Source organism: Kogia breviceps, chromosome 7 (assembly GCF_026419965.1).
Source record: "Kogia breviceps isolate mKogBre1 chromosome 7, mKogBre1 haplotype 1, whole genome shotgun sequence".
Lineage (NCBI taxonomy): Eukaryota > Metazoa > Chordata > Mammalia > Artiodactyla > Physeteridae > Kogia > Kogia breviceps.
This window is the reverse complement of record NC_081316.1, coordinates 36,983,353-37,004,929: the sequence shown is the minus strand read 5'-3', so window position 1 is coordinate 37,004,929 and position 21,577 is coordinate 36,983,353. Positions and strand designations below refer to the sequence as shown.

The 21,577-nt window shown below is 49.7% G+C and overlaps 1 protein-coding gene across 9 annotated transcripts in view; it reads left to right on the top strand.

The window, feature by feature from the left end:
• NAV2 (neuron navigator 2) overlaps positions 1–21,577 on the top strand; it is a 764,629-nt gene that overhangs the window by 354,342 nt on the left and 388,710 nt on the right. For 6 of the 9 annotated variants that reach the window (XR_010841345.1, XM_067038097.1, XM_059070150.2 and 3 more), the window contains exon 1: positions 1,766–2,856. The exons of 1 other annotated variant lie outside the window; for it this stretch is intronic. Coding sequence is in view for 7 of the 8 variants with exons in the window: in XM_067038097.1 (XP_066894198.1) it covers positions 2,599–2,856 (258 nt within the window). In the remaining variant the exon portion in view is untranslated. Of the gene's footprint in view, positions 1–1,765; positions 2,857–21,577 lie in introns of those variants that run through there. 2 more of the 9 variants (XM_059070152.2, XM_067038100.1) reach the window with 2 other exon arrangements.

The window sequence follows — 21,577 nt, the reverse complement described above, 5'->3', positions numbered from 1 at the left end:
CATCTGGCAGAACCAGAATTCTGAGTAGGAGAGTCCCAAGGTTTAATACAGCATAGCATCTCTTATGACCTTAGGCACCTGGATCTAAAAGGCTCTCCCCCTGGTTAATTGCTGCTGACACCATCTACTCATCCATTTGATGACAATCCGGATAGTTATTCTGTCCACAGCATTATACTCAATGCTGAGAGAATCTAATGAAGGTTCAAAATGCAGTTCCTAACTTCAAAAGGCCTTCTCTTTAAGAAGAAAATAAACATGAAATGAAAAATAACAAGGTGGCATCAAATGGTAAAGGGCTGAGTGCTAAGTAAGTGGCACGGACCACGTGTGCTTTAATTTCAGAGGGAGGAATACCTGAAATTGTATACAAGACTGTGTGCATTTCAGTCTCGCTAGAGAAGAAAGCTGCTGCATAGAATGGGTGGAGATAAGATAGGAGAGGGGGAAGGCCAGGGTAAGAGGCCTTCTTATTTCTTAATGCTGCTTTGAGAGATTGTTTTAAAACTTTATTTCCTACGATCTGGATAATGACAAATCAATGCTATGGGCATTGAAAATCAGGCTATAGGGTGGGCATACTGTGAAAACCTGTATCTCAGAGCCAGAGAAGAGAAACAGCTTACAAACAGAGATGACTGGAGGGCAGGGGGTGGGTGGTGGTGGTGGTGGTGGTTGCAGAGCAGTAATTTAATAATAGGGATAATAATACCCAACTTACTGGTCTCTCACATAGCTAAGTACCTGTGCTAAATGACTGTAATGAACGATCTCATTTAACCAAACAACAGTATATTATATATATGTAGTCAAACCCCTTCCTTACTCCGAGAACCGAAGTTTTGTAAGGGTGTATGTAAAGTCAGAGAACTTGCCCGATTTAAATCCAGGTAGTTCTACAGTGGGGGGGGGGCTTCTCATCTATGAGGGGTTTGGCCTGCCTGTGTCATCTCTTCCAACTCTCAGCGAGGAACCCATAGAGCACCTGGGACAGGAGAGAAGTCCTCAGGCGAATTAAAGTCGAGGAACCTGTAGGGCCAGTGCGTCCGAGGCGCGGACAGGGAGGGGCTCCTACATGAAGCGCATCAGAATTTAGCCCGAGCCCGCCGGGGTCATGGAGCTTCTCCTGGTTTCCTCTGGCCAGTCTGTGGTAGGTTGCAAGGAGGAACCGTTGGGGCGGGAGGCTTCGCGGGGTATTGTATGTGCCTATAAATACTTCAAATAGTTAAGTGAAATGTGCAGCCTTTGAAAGTTGGAGAGGAAGCTATTCGGAGGCCCCCCGGCCCGCCTGGAAGAGCTGGCAGAAAAGAGAAGAAATGGCTGGCGCGTCCTTAACGCGGGAGACGAGGAACGGCCCTGCCCAGACCAGATGGGGGGCCGCGGGGCTGCAGGCGCGACTCCGGAAGCCTCAGACCGTTAAGGTGACCAGAACAATTTCAAAAAGGAAACAAACTTCCCCGGAGCCTTCCCCGCGGGGCCTCGAGGCGGGCGCTTGCGTTCGAAAGGGCATTTTTCAAAAGGTTTCAGGGACGCGGGGGTGTCAGCTCGCGGGGGAGCGCGAAGCCCGAGCAGCGCTGCAGAGCGACCACCAGCTGGCTTTGTACTTGCGGCCAAGCGCGGCCCCAGACTTTCGGCGGCGGCCAGGGAGTTGAGGCCACGCCCCCCTTTGCAGTGAGAGCCGCGGCTGCAGATTGGCCCGCCACGGACCAATCGGCGCGCCGGGGCGGTCCGGGCTGTCAGCGCGCGCCGCAGCCGCACGGGTAGCAGCCTGTCCTCCCCTGCGCGGAGCCCCGCAGCCAGCGCAGCCTTCCCGGGAAGCGCGGCGGCCGCTCGCGAGCGCTGCGCTGCCCTGCCCAGCCCGCCAGCCGCGCGTCCCGGTGCCCGCGCCCCACGGCCACAGCCTTGCTGCGCTATAGCTCACGGAGCATGTGCAGACCCGCAGGCGCCGAGGTGCTATCTGTCCGGCGGGCTTCTGGGCAGTGGTGACTGTCACGCGTAAAGGGACCTTTCGGGGACTCTCGCCGCGCCTCTGCGTAGCGGGTGACACCGCGGTGCTCGCGATCAGGGCGGCAGCTGCCTCTCGGTGAAGACGTCTTGGGCTCCGTGCGCCCTCCCTCTCTCCCCTATCGTTCTTTCCCTTCCCCAGCTGCTCGCTCCTTAGCTCGCCCGCTCACACCCGCAGCCTCCCGGAGCGGGAGGCGTGGGTCCCCGCCGCTTCTCTTCCAAAGGGGCCTCCTCACTTCAGAGATGCAGTGACAAGTTAATATGGGCGTCCAAGCCTCGAGTTCCCAGGAGGAGAATCGCAAGAGGCAACAGCTCCTGAGCACCCGGAGCCCTTGAACAGGCCGCCCAGGAGGGGCGTGAAACCCGGCTTCAGCATCCGTCCAGGTGGGACCAGCTGAGCGCCGCGACCAAGGCGAGCTCGCCGGATTGCTCCGAGATCCCCGACCCGGGGATATTTTTTTCTTTCCCTCGGCTGGTGGTGGGCGCCTCTCGGGCCGAAGCCCGGCGCCTGCTCTGCTGCCCGCGCTGCCTTTAGCGGTCGCCTCCGCCGCCGCTGCCAGGGACGTGCTGGGAAAGCCGAAGCCCCGGGAGAAGATGCCGGCCATCCTGGTCGCCTCCAAAATGAAGTCTGGACTGCCCAAACCCGTGCACAGCGCCGCGCCCATCCTGCACGTGCCCCCAGCCCGGGCGGGCCCCCAGCCCTGCTACCTCAAGTTAGGAAGCAAGGTGGAGGTGAGCAAGACCGCCTACCCTAGCCAGATCCCCCTGAAATCGCAGGGGCTGCAGGAGCCGGCGGGGGAGGGGCTCCCGCTGCGGATAAGCGGCTCGGTGGAAAACGGGTTCGATACCCAGGTGAGAGGTGCTGTGTGCCGGGGCACTGTTCTGGGAGAAGGGTGAATACATGGCGGCGGGGGGGTGTTGGCATGGCCAGATAGGGGACAGGGCTACCCTGTGGGCTGAGAAGGGAACCGTCCCACTTAGGCCAGCAGATTGGGGGATGCGCGCGGAGAGTGGGCTGGCCAGTGGGTGTGGCCGGGTGACCGAGGTTTGCCTTAAGGAGCTCTGTGAGACCGGGGTGCGGGCACATCTGCGGCTTCCTTCTGGAGGGCACGGTCAGGATGTGCTCAAAACTGTGCCGCACTGGAAATGTCAGGTTCTGCATGTTGAGAGCTTGGCCCCAAGAAGGCAGTGACTGCTGCAGCGTCTGTCTGTTTGTGTGTCGGTTCTGCAGAGATTCTGTCCCTGCCAAGGAATGGTCCGAGGCCTCGTTGGGCTCCACGCCCTCTGGCCTGGCCGAAAGATCCAGGGAAAGGGGTCTGGGGGTGGCAGTGTGCCTGCTCGCCTCGTCTTGAAGATGCCTGCCCCTGCCTCATCCTTTGGGTTGACAGGATTCCAGGCACAGTGCTGGGACTGCAGTAGAAGTGCTCGGTGCACCAGCGGAGGCAGGCAGCTTGAGACTCCTAGCGTCTCGGCTGGCTGTTGCGGTGGGCGGGGGTGCCTGCCTCAGAATGGCGGCCCGAAGCTAAGCCCCTCCTTCCTGGGTAGCAGATCCTGGTGCCGGTAGCCCGGGTGACTGGGGCTGGGGTGGGGGGATGACTTGAAAAGAATTGATGACTTCTACCTTTCCAGACAGAGCCCGCATCACCCAATTCGGCTGGGTGACTGGCCCTAGCCATGCAATCTCTTTTAAGGAAATCAGCAAGGGCCAATCAGGTTCTCCTGGCCTCCTGCCCTCTCTGCTGCTTTTTTTTTTTTTTTTTTCCTCTCCTGGTAGGAGGGAGCAGGGGCGTGCTGTATTTTCTTGGCAGTTAGTCAGCAGGGACTTTTGGGGACAGGCAGACCTGACGGATGTGACTGTCCCGGTCAGGAGAGGTGGGAAGCCAGCGGGGGAGGTAGTTTGGGGCTGGTGTCAGGGAAGTGGCAACAGACCAGCTGACCTTTTTGACACTTATTCTCTGCTGACACTGTCTCCACCTTCTCCTGGAGATTTCTCTGATCAGAGGCTAGAACTCAACACATTCCTAGCCTTTCTGATGGAGGAACTGGAGCTGGAAGCTAATTGTAAGCAGACTTTTGGAACTCTGGGTTGGAGAAGGCCCTCAAAGCAGATTAAGCTCCCACGCCAGGCTGATAAGCATGCCCCTTGCTGCTGCACTTGCTAAACATGTTTGGAAGCTGACAGGTTTGAGTGATGGCGTGTGGGGGAAAGATTTCCCCCAATGCTCCCAGGGCCTGTCTCTGCCAGGGTTTTGTGCTCTGCGCTCTTTTTCTGCCTTCAGCACAGGTTTCTGTACGTGGGCTCTGAAATGGGAATGAGCTTGGGGGTGCACCCTTGTGAGGGTTTCCATCCTTGGAGACGGGACTGATGAGGTGTGGTGGGTGGTATGCGGGAGGCCAGAGCAGTGACTCCGGGATGTGACACACAGCCTCCAGCCTGATGAGGAGGACCCAAGGAATGAGGGGGAAAGTAGACATTGGGATTGTTGCTACCCAGGCAGCTGTTCTACCGTTGCCCATTTGACCCTTCATTTAACAAACACTGTCGGTGGACTTGCCATGGGCAGGCTCTGGAAAGGTGATTCATCCTCTTTTTCCTGAAAAAATGATCTCCAGCTGCTGCCGGAGGAGCTGGTGTGGTCCAGTTCCCTCGAGGCTTTTCTTCTCTCCCTCGCCCTTGGCCCACAGTCCCCTGGCTGCCCCCATGCCACCTGCCTTGCCCTCAGTGGGACCTTGCGTACTGACCATGTGGATGGTTTGGATGGATTGCTGAGGAAATCGGCCACTTCCCAGTGGGCTATCCTGGTTTTTACCAGTCTGCCCTTTCTTTATTCGTGGCCGAGCTCCCTGGAGGCTCTTCTCTGTGGCAGGTACAAATCCTTTGTCTCACTGCCTCACCCTGGCATCCAAGTGACATTGGCAAAAGGGGTTTTCCCGTCTTTGGACAAGGCTTCCTCCTCCTTTGCCTGACACGGTGTCCATTCACCATCCAGGAAAGCCTCTCCATACGGCTCGAGGACTGTGTCAGACTTGACACATCTGGTAGTCCTGGACTCAAAACCTGGTATTTATGACTAGAAGATACTCAGGAGATGATGAGTTAAATGGCAAATAGTATCTTGGGGCATCTGACTCCCCTTTTATTCAGGGGGCTTTGGGGAGAAGGCTGGGTTGTGCAGTGGTCAGTAGCACAGGCTTTAAAGTCAGGTGGATATCCCTGGTATCCTGTCTCCACCATGTACTAGCTGGTGACCTAGTCCATTAACCTCTCTGGGCCTCACTGTTCCCATCTGTAAAAATGGGCGTTAAACAACCACACAAATTATGAGAATTAAGAAAAAGAACATATGTAAAGTGTCATATATACATATGTTTATATATACACATATACATACATCATATAGACATATGTATAGACATATATAAGTAACATGTGTAAAGCCCAGTGTCAGGCAAATAGGAAACACTCAATGAAATGAGATAATCGTATTGCTAAACCAAGAGATGGGGCATTGTTGAACGTAGATCTAATAGCCTGTCATTGAGAAAAGGCATAGCTTATTCTGTCAAGCCCTTGAGAAGGTATCATTCCGTTCACAAGGATTTACAGAGCATCTGTCACATGCCTAATACAGTACCAGCCATGGTGGGAAGATGAGGGAAGTGCCTGATGTGCCAGGCTCTTTACATACGATCTCATTTCATTCCCACAGTAACACTTAAAGCATGTATAACATTTTCTATGACAGTAATTTCCTGTAACATCTTCTTTAATGACAATAATATAATAATGGCAAGTCATCCCATAGCACTTCCTATGTGCCAGGAATTGTTCTAAAAGACCTCATTTGATTCTTACAACACTCCAGTGAGACAAGTGTTATTATTCTCATTTTACACATGAGGAATCTGAGGCAAGGACCGGGTTAGTAACCCTGTGAGTAGCAGAAGTAGAATTAGGGCTCGGACAGTCTGGCTCTGGACTCCATGTCCTAAACCAGCATGCTATAGAGAGTCACAGGGACTTGCCCGTTCCTCGCAGGCCCTGATTTCTAAGACCACTGCTCTAGCCATTGAGCTGGAAGAGTAAGCAGCACTTAGCAAAAGGTAGAATAACTTGCGCCAGGTCATCCTGCTCTAGGGTGGCGAGTGGGGGGGCCAGCTCAGGTTGGTCTGGCTTCCAGCCTGGGGGGTCTTCCCCTCTTCACAGCTGCCTTCCTCCTGGATGCTCTGGCGGAGGTATAGGGTGATAAGACACGGCCTGGGCCTTGGAGATCTTTTAATCTAGTTGGGAGGCATGACTGATGTGCCAAGGGCATCAGACACAACACGAAGAGGGCTGAGAGGTATGCTTGGGGCTGAAAGGAAGGAAAAGGCCACCATGGCTGGAGAAGCCCTGAGGGCCTCATGGAGGAGGCAGGAGATGGCGGGCTCCAGAGATGGGCAGGAATGGCTGGCTGGGGAGGAGAGGGGGTGAGATGAGCATGCCAGGGAAGGAGGAGGAGCAAGACCACGCAGTGGTGCAGAGCAGGAGTGGGTGTCGCCACCGGGAAGCCGCACCTTCGCCTAACAGGTGATTGCTTCGTATCTGGTATCTTCCTTTTGAAAGGTAATCATGAGCAAAGAACAAAGGCTTCTTGCAGTTGAGGAATTGGATTTACGTGCTGCCTGCGTGGTCTGCAGTAATCCTGAGCATGCAGGGTAGTTATGAGAAGGTGGAAGGATGGTGTCCATGAAAGACCTGTGTCATAACAGCCCCTTGGGAAATGACAGTGATTATTATTATTAGCTTAGGGTTCAGAATATCCAACACGGCAGTGATGCAGAAAGGACATGGGTCTCATGGCTTTTATTAGGCAGCGACTCTCTTTAGTCAGTGACAGCCTGTTCTCCCCCAAGCCTGCTGTCCATCGCCATCAAGTGTGAAAAGACCTGACGCAGCCAGCAGCTAGCTTTTAGGTGCAGCCCCACTGTCGACTTGCCAAACCCCTCACCTTGAATCTCTCCCACAAACCTACAGCTGGGACTCGACCCCCAGAGAGAGGAACTGCTCTGCAGCCACACATCCCTCCCGAATTCCCCTCCTGGTGTTGGGATACCTGGGCCTTCCCCCAAGAATGAACATTTATAGCATCTGCTCTGTTAACATGGCGTATAAATTATGACCATGTGCAAAGAATTGTTTTAGAGATCTGCTCTGTGTTAGTTCAGAAACTCTGTCCGTCTGACCTTCAGATAAGGAATGCTTGTGAGCTATTTGAGGAGAGGTTAGCCTATTTTTAAGAAGCAGTTGCAGGGGAAAAAAATTATATATATAATATTTTGATATTTCCTGTTTTTAGGAGCCTGGGGTTCAACTTGCAACTCATTTCTTTAAAAAAGTAATTAGAGGTGATTGAAATCCTCTGTGGGTGTTTTAGATGTTTCAAAAGAAAGTGCAGGCGAGGCCCCTGGGAAGAGAGTGCAGCTCCAAGCTTGCAACCTGTTGCAACTTTGCCCCATTGTGTTTTGATTAGAATCCTTGCTCCATCATCAAAGTTGATTATGGATTTGATTAGTGCATTTTTCTGCTATTGTGTTATTCGCTTTCTTCTCTTCCTCAGTTCTTGGAGGGGGAATGTGTAGCATGGTCATCTGCCAACATGCAAGAATGTTTATAGTTCACGTATTATTGCTTATTCCATGCGTTAATTTTCTGAAGACACTTTAAGGGTGGGACTGGTGGCTAATTTAGGGTATCATTACGTGTGTGTATATATGTGTGTATAAATACATCTACTTCTGGATATGTGTATATATACATATATACACACACATATACAAATATATACACATGGAACAGCTTAAAGTAATGAGCACATGTAAGCACACACACATCAAAGGCCAGGCTGGGGGAATTACAGCCCAATTTCCAGCTTTCAGAATACCCACTTCTCATACTCCCTTCCTCTGTGACCAAGGTTGAAGCAGCAAGTCTTCGTGCCCCATTTTATTTACTTATAAGACATAAGAGGTGTGGCCTTGAGAGAGGTGCTTTAATTAGGCCTTAGTGAAGCTCCTGAAGCCAGTGTGAAAAAGCCAAACCACCCAGTGAGATTTGGGCTTAAGGTCAGAGACTCTTATTTCTTAGAATCAGTCTCATCAGCAGGGAAGGGAGTAGTTGTGGGGCATCTGCTATGTGCCAGGTAGTAGTAGACTGCAGTGATTTCACATGTATATATATATAAATGATTTTATGTATATATGAATTTTATATGTATATGAAATTTAATGTGAAGCGCAAGAAACTGGGTAAAATGTAAAGTGGCCCATGCATTTCATATGAGGAAGCTGAGACCAGGGGAAGTTATCACTTGGAGACAGTGTTAAGTGGTAGATTACACTTAACTGAGAGACAGACCTGGGTTCAAATCCAGGCTTTGGGCAAGTTATTTAACATCTCTAAATGTGTCTTCATCTATAAAGCAGAAACGATGATGCTTATAGGTTGTCTGTGAAGATTCAGTGAGATAATACAGGTAGGTTGCTGAGCACAGAGCCTGGCGTGCAATAAGCAAGGGATATGTGATATTGCCTATTTTTATTACCCAAGGTCAGAGCCAAGTTTGGAAACCAGATCTGCCTCATTCCAAGCCTGTGTTCTTTCTGCTCTACCTCTCTTCGTCTCAAGTGCACGGTTGATTACATGGAAGACAGATGGCTTGCACTGTGAAAGCAGAGAGCATAGCGGGGCTTTGGTTAGATGAATGAGGGTCAGGGTCAAGAGTAAATTAAGGTAGTCATATCCAGAGTTGTGAAATGAAACCTCCACATTTTGCTCCCAAACATGCCCTCTCTATAGCACTAACCAAGCTGAGGGATCTGCTGCAAACCAAACGTCTGGGAACCTCCTTTGTACACCCAGTCTGAGCTGGCACTGTCAAGGTGATTGAGTGGAGCTGGCCAATCTGTCAGCACTGCCCAGGACCAAGAATGGAACAGTCCCATTGATTGGACTTCTGAATGGTTTCTTATTGTTCTGAAGGCAGAAGGAAAGCCCTCTTCCCTTACTGCTGGCATGATTGTGGTGGGAGCTGAACCTTGTGATCAGCTTGGCCATTAAGGTGCCCCAAGGCATGGCCAGCTGCCCAGTGGTGTTTTACTGATAGCCACGGGGCCACTTTCAATGGTGACTCTGTCTCTTCGTCACATTGTTCAAAGAGATGGACAATGTGTGCCTAGAATGTCTTGGGCAGAATGGTTCATGTGATTTGGGGAACAAAACTGGGTCAGGCTTTTGTGCTTCTGTCCACACAAGACACTAGTGAGTGACACAAAAGTTTTCACAGGAACCCCAAGTCGCCCACACAGAACCTAAAGAATGACCCATGACTTAGTGCTCCATTTCCCAAGGAAAACAGACCCTCTTTTGTGTTTTGCAAACAGTAGCCCCACAGCCTCAGAATATTTTCTCTCTCCTTCTAAGTGAAACCTTAATACCTTTAGTGAATTTTGGTTTGTTCCAACCTCCCCTGTCTTGGTGGAAGAGAAGATAGGGTAGGAAAGGGGGCTTGGTCAAGATAATAATAAAGTTCTTTTGGAGCCTTTGAACAAAATCAGTTACGAGAGTGTGACACAGGAAAAATCATTATAATAATGGGCCCTGACACTGACAGAGCATAGCCTCTTACCAGCATAATGCATAGCACCAGGCATGCATCATTTCATTTAATCCTCCGAACATCCCTTTGTAGAAGCTACTTCCTGAAGAGAATAGAAATGACAGCTGAGAATCAGCAACTTTGGTTCTAATTTTGTCTCTTTAGATGCTTTGCTGCATGACCTTCAATAAGTTACATTGTCTTTTGAGCTTCAGTTGCCTAATCTATAAAATGAGTAGGATGACACTTGCTCTACTTTTTTTGAAGAGTTGTTGTGAAGCTTACTAGAGGTGATTATTATGAATGAGACTCTGATTTAAACATCTTACACCATAAATACCCTTTAAGGAAACCAAGGGTAAGAGAGGTTAAGCTACTTTTCCAACTAGCACAGCTGGTTAAGTGGCAGACCCAGGATTTGAACCCTTATCTGTCTGACCTCAAAGTCAAGGTTCTTAAGTAGCAAGTGTGAAAGCACTTTTTAAAAAAATATCTGAAAAGACATTGTTAATACGGAATCAAAGTAAATTGCTGTAAAATTTCCTTTGGTGTGGTATATATGACATCTGGCTCCTCCCCTCTGCCCCAGAGTTTAGAAATATTGAATATATTCATTCAGTATTAAATAAACATTAGCTGCTTCATCATATCAGTTAAACTCTCTGGGATTTGTAAAATTCTAAGTGTTCTGATGCCACAAGGTCCGCTAAGGTGTTATCACTATGTAACTGACAGGGCTGGTTCTGGACAGAGGAAGGGAAAAATGGGGAATTTGATCATTTGTTGGCACGCAGAAGCAATCGGATAAATTCAGATTATGGGTCATCTTTAAGACAACAGGCCTGGGATCTTCAAAATTGATAATTTCATGAGAAACAAAAAATTTTTTTTTTTTTTTTTTTTCCGGTATGCGGGCCTCTCACTGTTGTGGCCTCTCCCATTGCGGAGCACAGGCTCCAGACGCGCAGGCTCAGCGGCCATGGCGCACGGGCCCAGCCGCTCCGTGGCATGTGGGATCTTCCCAGACCAGGGCACGAACCTGTGTCCCCTGCATCGTCAGGCGGATTCTCAACCACTGCCCCACCAGGGAAGCCCCCCCAAAAATTTTTAAGGTAGATGGAGAACTATTCTAGAAAAGGAGACTAAAGAGCTATGACCATCAAATCCAATGAGAGATCCTTGACAAGCAAAACCATAAATGCTAGAAAGGTCATTTTGGAGACAATGGGGGATATTTGAATACAGATTGTATGTTAGATAGTATTACTCCATTGATGTTCAGGGTTTGGGGATAATGTAAGAAAATGTCCATGTTCTTGGGAGATACATGCTGATATATTTAGAGGCGAAGTATCTTGATGTTAGCAACTAACTCCCAAATGGTTTAGGAAAAAAAAAAAAAAAAAAACGGTGAGTATATCTGTAGATAGAAGAAGAAAGCAAATGTTGTGAAATGTTAACAATTGGTGAATCTAGGTGAAGATACATATGCAAGTCTTTCAACTTTTCTGCGTTTGAACTTTTTCAAAATAAAATGTTGGGAAGCAAAACAAAGCCTTGGCTAAAGAGTATACATTAGCAATCCCCTTGACATCTGTGGTGTATCCATAAGAACATATATGAGGTAGGAGTGTGTGTCAAGTAGGAGTGGTGTGTGTGTGTATGTGTGTGTGTGTGTGTGTATGTGTGTGTGTGTGTGTGTGTGTGTGTGTGTACTCACAGTAAATAGCCTGGCCAAGTTTGGTTCACTGGGTTTAGGATCTGGACTCCTTATCTCCTTTCTGGTATAGTGTGAGAATCTTGGCTTAATTCCTCTTCTTTTATGAGAAGGGTTGCTGAAATTTTATGGAAATCATAAGATCCAGGTTGATTTGATAATCTCTTATAAAAATCTAAGATGTTTCCAAGGTTGAAAGTATAACAGAGATTTTTTTAATGAGGAAATTTTTTTAAATGTGAAAATACCTGGTTGAATTTTGCTCATCCAGGCATGAAGCAGGCAAGGGGTATGGGTGGAAGCAAGCTCCTTTGTCTGCTTTAACCTCTTTCTGTCCTCACTACTTAGAACTCCTTTGCCTGGCTAAACCTGTCCCATCCTTCACCCATTCAAGTTCAGGCTTAGTGCCACCTCGTCCAGGAAGCCCTGTGCCACCACCACAGTCCGGATGCAGTATCTGTCCTGTGTTCTCCCATAGCCTGCTCTGAGCCCCCATTGCTTGGACTATGGTTGCTTATTTAGCTGGACCATGGCTTCTGTGAGTTCAGGGATGTGTCTCTCATGATCTCTGCTGGTACAGCATCAACACATAGTAGGTTCTTAGTTCCTATTTGCAGAAGAATGGGAGGGCGTAGATAAAAGAAAGAGTTGAAAAACAGGATTGAGTGGATATTGAGCACCAGCTGTGTTCCTGAAGCTGCGGCTATGCCACAGGGCTTCTGCAGAACTCCCTCTTGGCATGTGAGCTGAGATGATCCCGTGATGGTGGGTGGCCAAGCGAGGGCAGTGTCAAAGCTTTCCAACGCCAGGTCTTGGGACAACCCACCTGGTTGGGTAGCAGGAGAAGGCAGATTCTTTACACAAGGCTGTTTACAGCATCCAGACTGGCTGGCTGCTCCACTGGAAGAAGGTCTGTCCAGCTGTGATCGTGGCGGTATAGTAGACGGGAAGGGTTGGATGGGCTTCGGAGGGCTTTGGCAGATTCCATCCCCACCCCTACCAATAACTTTGGAAGGGGGACCTGAGAAGGGTTCTGAAGGATTTTAGTAGGTTAAGAAGAGAGGTTAGGACAAGGCTTCCAGGAATAATGATTTCAGCAACCACTTATGTGCCATTTCCATACGAAATCTCACTTAATCCTCACACTAACTTTCTGAGCCTGTGTTATTCATCTTGTCTTATCATTAAGGAGAAAAGTGAGGAGTCAGTGGGCAGAGGCCTGAGAAGGGTCATGGAACTTTTACAGGTCACACAGCTGGTGTGAACAGTGGCAGGGTTCCAACCTGGTGTTTCTGAGTCCAAAATCTGTGCTCTTAACCGCTGTCTTCTTCTGCCAGGAGTTGGAAGAGGCCTGAATCCCATACTGGGGTGCTGCTTTAGAAAACCAAACCTCCAAACCCTCTTCTCCTTGGAGCCTGCTCCCCATTTCCCTGGCCTTGGCCCCCTCACTGTCTCCTTCTTGTCAGGGCCTCCTGTGCCTGTGCCTATTGCCAGAGGCTCTGCATTTACAGAATGAGGAGCCCCGTTGGCTTTTGCTCACATCTTGCTGCAATCTGGGCATGGTCTCCTCTCGCTGCTGTGGCTGCTGTTCCCCAGGTCAGTGCTGGTGGGCTGGGCCGGGCCATGTGCCTGACAGCTGGCACGACCTCTTTCCTGTCGTCCTGCTGCAGCTCTGCAGACTGTCCCCATTTCATACTGGTTTGCTTTGATTCTTTTCAGACCTGAGAGTGACGCATGTTGACGTCAAAAAATGTGGGTCGCGAGCATCCCGGAACGGTCAGACCTTCCAGTGTGTGAACTTTGCTTGTTAACTGTCTCTGGACAGAGGAAGGCAAGCCCTGGAGGGAAAAGTACCATCTGAGTGACAAAACCAGATTTAGAAGAATCAGTCTTACTTGGATGTCAGCTTAGTGATCCGTGCCTCTATGGACTAGATAATTTGGGATGTCTGAGACCGTGTAGACCTTGGAGGCCATCTATTCCCAAAGCTCCACTGTGCAGATGGGGAAACAGAGCCCAGAGGGGGGTGTGACTTGCCCATGGTCACCCAGCTTTGAGGACAGAGCAAAAACTGGGATCCAGGCCCCCTGAACTCCTGGCCCAGTGTTCTCTCCACCTCACTCATGGCGATCAGATGTTCTGTTCGGAAGTGCCTGATGTTTTAAAGAATTAGAACCAGCCCTAAGCTATGTTCTTTTCCCCTCCATCTACTAAGTAGTTAAGATAAGTATTGTTTTTAAAAGGATTTTATTGAAGTATAGTTGATTTACAATGTTGTGTTAATTTCTGCTGTAGAGCAAAGTGATTCAGTTATACATATATATACATTCTTTTTCATATTCTTTTCCATTATGGTTTATCACAAGCTATTGAATATAGTTCCTTGTGTTATACAGTAGGACCTTGTTGTTTATCCATTCTGTATATAATCACTTGCATCTGCTAATCCCAAAGTCCCAATCCATCCATCCCCGAACCCTGTCTCTCTTGGCAACCGTAAGTCTGTTCTCCTAATTCTTTCATATTTAAAAGCTTTTGCATTTGGCTCAGTGGATCAGAAAACCACACTCTCTTTGTGGATCATATAATTGTGGCAACAGACCACCATTCAACACCTCCCATGGGCCACTCTCCATACGTCATCTCATCTAAGCTTCACCACAACGTGGTGGCATTTCATGGGTTTCATGTATGAGGTGCAAAGGAGGTCAGTAACTTGACCAAGATCACACGGAGTCAGTATTGGAGTTCTCTAATTTCACATCTGTGCTTTTTCTACCAAACACCTTAGAGCCCCACCCCCAGGCCGGAAGTCAGAGAGACCTAGGTTAAGATCCTAGCTCCCCGTTTACGTACTGGACATCTAACTTCCCCAGTGCTGGTGTAGGGCCTGGGACACTGTAAGCCCTCAATAAATAGTTGTTGAACTGCAACTTGGACAAGTCAGTCCTACCAAGCCTCCGCTGCTTGAGGGAAAGTGTAGCATTTCAGTGGGTCATGCAGATCAAAGCGATAGTGTATATAAAAATGCCTGGCATGGGGTAGATAAGATCACTTATTTACTGAGCACTTACTATGTGCCGGGTGTTCGTCTAAGCATTTTGTATGGATTTACCCATTTAATCATCATAAAAGCAGTAACCTCTGAGGTAGGCACTTTTGTTATTCTCTCCATTTTACAGGTGAACCAAGGCAGGTAGACCATAAGTGACTTGCGCAAGGTCACCCGCCTCTAAATGGAGGAACCAGGCCTGAAACTCATCAGTGCTGGCAGAGCATGCATCCTTACCCACTGTGTGGTCCTCCCTCTGTGCTGCTCCTAACTACACCCAAATCTAGTTGAGGGTGGGGAAGAAAGATGAGGGCACAGAGATGGAAAACAACTTGTTTAAGGTTCTTTAGCGTGAGAGGTAGTAAAACCCAACTAAGACTTGCCTTCCTAAAGTAGCCTGGGGCTCTGTTCTTTAAAAGGTGCCCCCTCTCTAGTGGGAAAGGACAAACTATTTAGTCCTGGGAAGCACTCCCAAACTGGAGATGATGACTAAGAATCAGTGACTCCCAATTTGCCTGGGGGAACTGTGTGGTTTTACCCTTGGGTCCCTGCTTCTCACTCATTTGGAATCATTTCTTCTCTGGATTGCAGAGCAAAACCAATATAAATTTGACCTAGTCCCTAGAAATGTTTACCTGGCTAAAAATATGCCGGCTTTGATATATTTTTAGCCAAATTTAGATGTGAAGTACATGCATTGCCCACACCCATGTATTAGGCATGAACTGTTGGTACATTTTGTAACAGGAAACTGCTGGTTTTCCATTCCAAAGAACTGGAATTCGGTCAGAAATTTGTCATTTGCAAATGCCAGCTCTCACCACATTCCACTGCTGTTTTTAAGACCGTCTCGTCACCTGGATTCGGAGGAAGCAGGCCATGGGCGAGGCCAGGCTGGTCAGGCTGTCTTTTCTCCGGGTCTAGTGCCTTCCAAGCAACCTCCGCCTGGCTCTCCCCAGGCCCACGCCATCTGCACTGTGTTGCCTTTGGATTAGTGTATGGGCAGACAGGGTGCTTATTTTAGAACTGGAAGGAGAAGAGATGTATCAATAATAAAAAAAAAAAAAAAAGCTGGGAAGGAAAAATCCATTCAGTGGTTTTAAAATATCTCTCCCTTAAGAGGACAGATTATTTTTGTTTCTTAAAAACAACTGGGTGATTTGCTCCTCGAAACAGAGTTGGAATGAGAGATGTATAAGACTGTAAAAAAAGGAGGGGGCTGTCAAGGTGGCCTGTAGGTTTCACCACCCTGGCCTTTTCACACAGCACAGGTCATTTCCCCCAACCTCCAAAGCCTCTCCTGCTCCTGGCTGGCAGACTCTGGAACCTTAGAACTGTATCACAAAGATCCTGTTTCCTTACCTCTTTATTTTGGAGATGATGAAGCCGAGCCTCAGGGCCTTTGCACTTGTTCTTTCTGCCTGGAATGTCTTCCCCAGATATTGATGCTGTTCATTCTCTTACCCTCAGTCTCTGCTCAGATGCCCCTTTATCAAAGGTGCTTTTTCTGACAACCCTATATAACATAGCAATCCATCCTTTTATATATCCTTGCCCTGCTTCATTTTTCTCCCGAACCAGAGCAGTCTACTCTAGACATGTTGTGTATTTATTATCTTGTGTCTTCCTCTGTTAGACTTTCAGCTCCATGAGAACCAGGGCTTTGCCTTTCTTGTTCACAGCTGTATCCCCTGCACCTAGAACAGTGTCTAGAACATAGTAGGTGCTTACTAAATATTTAGTGAATAAACAGTAGGGACTTGTACAGGATTCCAGGCAGGTCTGGGATTAGCATCTAGGTCTGACTCGAAGTCAAGGACTCTTACATACACTATTTCTCCAGATGCTACTAAGAAATCTACAGTGTGTCCCTTAAGATGCTAATGGGTCCAAATGTCCTCCCTTTGACAGTTTTGTGCCTTTTGTAGGGGCTCTTACTGCAAGGGGTGGATGAGTGTCTTAGCGCAAAGGTCAGCGTCTTAACGCAAAGATGTAGATAAGTTAGGTTGTCTGGGAAATGGTAATACGTGTGATCAGGTTGGGGAATTCTTACCCTATGAGCAGACTCTTTCTTGGTCCAAGTTGAGAGCTGGATCCACAGTAGAAGAGAGAGGTGAGAACTGGATTTGCCAGCGTACACTGGTTCCTTTTTGTCTTCAGTTTTCCTTCTTTCTTTTCTCCCCTTCCCCACCCCTCCTTCCCCCTTCCCTCCTTCCTCTCTCCCTCCCTCCTTCTTTCCTTTCTTTGTTCTGGCTACTTTTTGTGCTTTAACCCTCATTAATAAAAGTATGGTCTATGGACCAGCAGTAATAGCATCCCCTGGAGGCTTGGTAGAAATGCAGAACCTCCGGCCTAGCCCCAGACCTTCTGAATCAGAATTTGCATTTTAACCAGACCTCAAGATATTTCATAGGCAAATTAAAGTTTAAGAAGCAGAACAATTATGTCCTCACCCCTTCAGAAGTACTTAAGAGAAACCTTCCTATAAATACTCAGTTGCTCTTCTGTCTGGAGGCACAGGCCCCATTGCCTCTAATAACCCTACCCTCTGATTAGGGATGGGAGGGATGGACAGGGCAACCCTAGAAAAGGGTACCATAAAAGAGACTTCTAGAATCTGTGGCCGCTTCATTTCTTACGTTGCTCTGTCTTACTCACCTGGGCACTGGGCTTTGTGGCTAATGCTTGGTCAGCGTGGTGGGAGGCTGTAATCTGCCTGGTAACTGCAGAAGGAAGGGAGATCTTGTCTTTGGCCTGGGAATTCAGGATCAATGGACCTCAGCTCTCCTCTCCACTGGTGTGCCCTAGGCTGGCCGAGATGGCATCTTTCAGGACCTGGAGGCAGTTCCATCCCAGCCCTTCTCACAGCCAGCGGTGAAATCCTCTCCAGCCCCTTCAGCAAAGGGAGGACAGCCCTTCCCTCCGTCTGAATAGAGCCCAACTCCCAGGATCCTTTGCTGTTTGGAAGTCTCCATCCAATTCTCCTTGAATTGCAATAGGAAATTGCACTGCATGATTCTAGCATAGATCTGTGAAGGAGTGCGCCCCAGAGAACCAAGGGCAGCGGCTTGCTCCAGTGGCCATGCTGGGGTCTCCATCCCCACCTAGGGAAGCCCTGTGAATGGGCAGGTGCCGTGCAAATGTAATCTGTCTCCCTGCTGAGGCGTTTCTTTCAGTCATGCTGCGGCTGGGTACTGATTTGCGGAAAGCCCATTGATAGGAGCAGAGCAGATTAATTGAGCCCCTGGATCAGGCTGTTTGGTGAAATTATTGTCTAATGCTTTTAGAGGTAGGAGTTTTTTTGTCTCATTCTGGCTAAATCAGGGCTACCGAAAAGCTGCTTACACGGTCACCATAGAAACCGCCCATCCCTGAGCACATGCCTGGCCCAGTCAGGCATGGGCCACTGCAGGTGGAGGAAGAAGACTTGGTCACCTTGCTCTGGAGTCCACAGGAGGGAGGAAGGTGGTGGAGAGAGTCAAGGGGGGGGCTTTCTGTTCCTTCCCCAGCTCCCCTAGACTTGTCTCATTTAACCCCATCCAAGTCACCTGGAGGAGGGACATCCCCAGCCCCCCTCAAGTCCAGACTGGGTCCTGATGGAAACAGGGAAGCTGTCCCATGACTGAGAGGTGATGAGTCTGATGCTAAGATGTTTGTGGGAGTGTGCATATGTGCACGTGTGTGCACAGGCATGTGTGCGTGTGTGTGCGTCCAGGTGCTCTTTGAGGGGCTAGAGAAAATCCATTTCGACCGCTGGCAGCACCCTAGCATGTAAGCAGGGTAGGGCGGCTGAAAGAGCGCTGTTGTGGGAGTCGAGAAACGAGTTTTCTCTCTAGACCTACTCGAGCAAGCCGCATGACCTGGGCGCATGGCCAGTCATTCTTTGCCGGGACCACGTGGAGCTGTCAAAACAGAACACACGTCCAGACATCTCCCTTCCAGATACAGGCCTGGGGTGAGGCTTTGGCATCTGTATTTCTCAGGGCTCTGCAGGGGATTCTGATGCACAGTCTGGGGTGAGAGCTACTGGAGTTGAAACCAGCTCTTTCAGAGAAGTCAGGTAAGAGCAAGCGGTCACGGCCACATGGACCAGGGTTTAGATTCCAGCGCTGCCCATGTAAAGTGAATTGCTGATAAACTTGTCCTTTCTTCCTCATCTGCCCTCAAGGCATGAGAGTCACAACCTCACAGGGCTGCTCTGAGCCTTAAAGTGTATGAAGCATGTGGCAAATACCTGGCATGTGATGAGTTCTCCGTAAATGTTAGGTCTCAGGTGTGTGTGTGTTTTCTGCCTTACTCTAATATATGGATAGAAACCTCTCAAGTAAGTCCAAGGAGAATGCAATTGGGAAATGAGATGGCAGAGCTCAATTATATTAGTGTAATTTGGCAATAAGGAAACCAATTAATTCATTCTTTCAGACAGTTATTAACAGGAAAGGGAGTGTGCAAAGAAAGGTCCTGCGGGGCCAGAGGGCGATACAAAGCGTGCCCCTCTTCCTCCACGACAGTGGTTCTTAAACTTCACTGTGCATCCGTATGACCTGGGCACTAGTTAAATATGCAGAATCCTGGGCCCCGGCCTCAGAGATGCTGATTTTGTAGGTCTGGGTGAGGCCCAAGAATGTCTATTTTTGGCAAGTGAATGTGCAGAAGATGGTCTGCAGCCCTCACTCTCTGACAGAGGCTGGTCCAGAGGGAAAGATCAACTTAGATGATTAAGAGAAGGAGGGAGCTGGGTGAGTGGGCGCAGGCAAGAATGGGAGCCTAGACAAGGTGAGAGGATCTAGGTTTGAATGCGTGCATGGGAGATGCAGAGAGAACAGAGCAGCATATTCAGGATTTCGTGTGCTGAGCAGAGGGTGGAGGGCTCTGGTGGGCAGGGAGCCCTGGCTCCTCTCCCTGCTGCCAGGGGCCAGGGTTGCCATGGAGGGTCGGCGTCATACCAGGATGTCAGCCACTGCAAAGGGTTAACTGGGACTCCTGGTTAAGGGCTGTGAACCCAGGATATGTGCCCCTTTTGTCCTCTGCTTAAGGCCCAACCTGGCTGCTTGTAAGTTGTCTGGCAGTGCCCATAGAGTTCAGCATCTGTCTCTCTGTTTGCTCATTTGGAAATCAGAGCCCAGGAATAACCTGCGCGTGCGGAGACCTGGAAGGGTAAAGTCAGTATGAGCTACTCAGGACCCCAGACTGGGGTGGCAGAAAGAGCGCCAGAGAAGAGAGGAGGAGTTGTGTGTTGTGTGTCAGTGCTTCTTATCACGGGCTGTGTTAGCTGAGAGGAGCCTGAATCAGAGTGCCAGGTCTATGAGGGACCCGGCATCCACTTGTGAAGGCCTGCACCAAGATATCCCCTGAGCAGTGGCCTTTGGATCTGCTGGTCACAGGAGAGCACATTTCCTGGGGTCTTCCGTGGACCAGAAAGGGCTATAAGAAGGGATAGAGGGGAAGGGAACATTTATTCAGCACCTACTATGTGCCAGGCTCCATGCTCCATGCTTACATGTTTTACCTCATTCAGTGTCCACCTTAGGAGGAGGTATCAGGAGTCTCGTTTTGCAGATGGAGAAAGAGAGGCTCAGAGAGGTGAAGCAACTCGCCTAATCCCACACAGCTAGGACTTGGCAAAGCCTGGGCTAGAACTCGCTCTGTCTGGCTGCGGCGAATTGCCCTCAGATCCTCAGTGAATGTAGGGGAGGCCCTGCTGCTCAGCCCTCAGGTGTGGGCCCCTCGGCAGCCTGGGCGCCCCGGCCGGGGCAGGGGTGCGGGGTGGGCGTGGCACCCTGGAGTCCCGTGACGTGTGGGGCATTTTGGTGCCCTCCGTCAACAATCCAGTCTTCAGTAAAGCTGCCCTGGCTGCCGGCTGCTTTTGCCACAGCCAGAGACCCCACCCACACAGGCGAAGGCTGCGGCCAAGGGCACCCAGGAGGGGGGAGGTGCCCTCCAGAGGGGCCTCTGCAAAGCGCCTGAATGGCCCCATTGAGGCTCAGGCAGGATGACAATGGCCCGTTGGGGCCCTCCGTCCGGGTCTGCTGAGCTGAGAGGGCTGGGGCCCGGCAGGCAGCTCTGGCTCAGAGGCCAGATGCAACTTCCAGGGCAGGGAGCCAGCGCCTCTGACGCGCTCTGAAATGCCAGCCCCGCTTAATGGGGAGCAGCCAGCGCAGACTCTACACTCCTCCCCATGCCGGGAAGACTGCGAACCCGGCTCCCAGCCGGAGGCCGGCTCTCAGCCTCCTCCTGTGCCCAGGGCGGGCCCTGATCTGCGGATACTGGGGACTGTGGTCGGTTCTTTCCAGCGTCCCCTCGATCCTCAGGGGCATGGCTCTCAGCCCATTTGGAGAAATAACACCCACCCCAATAACTTAAGGCACCCACAGGTGGAGTGGCTAGGTAAAATGCAGGCACCCAGTTAAATCTGAATTTCCAATACATAGTGAATAATTTAAAAATTATGTTTAAGTATGTAACAAATATAAATAATCGATAAGGCCCGAACCAAGATGTGGGTCCATTTGGTGTGTCGTGGACACACTTAAACTAAAAATTATTGTCTGTTTATGTGAAATTCACATTTAACAGGGTACCCTCTATTTTCCGTTGTTAAATCCGACAATCCTAGCTAAGGAAGCCATCCACGATGGGCACACACGTGGAGGTGCTAAGGGCTCAGCTAGGTTTTCATCCGCGCCGCCAAGGTGGGGCACGTAGAGGAGGAGTCCTCTCCTGCACACACTCTCCACCTCCTGCTTCCCATACCTGGGGTGCTGGCTGCTACACTTAGTAGGTGCTTTACTGAAAGGCAGCCACTGCCCCGTGGCTCTTCCTCACCCCCGCTTCCACGAGCTGCATTTTCCTCCCCCAGATCCCACAGTGGGAAGGGAAGCTTTGAGGTGCATTTCCAGTTGGTGACTATTTACTGAACACCTGCCTGTCACACTGGGATGAACCCTGGCGACTTAATGGTGAATGAGCCACACGTGGTCTCTGCCCTCAAAGGAGCTTACAGGGTGGTAGGGGAGACATGCAGTGAACAAAAGAGCAACGACGATTCAGCAAACCATGAACACTGAGGGAGGGTGGAGAGAGTCACAGACGGGCTCTCTCTGAAATCCCAGGAGGACATCTCACCCACACCTGCACAGCCATACTAACACAAAGAATAGGGGTCTT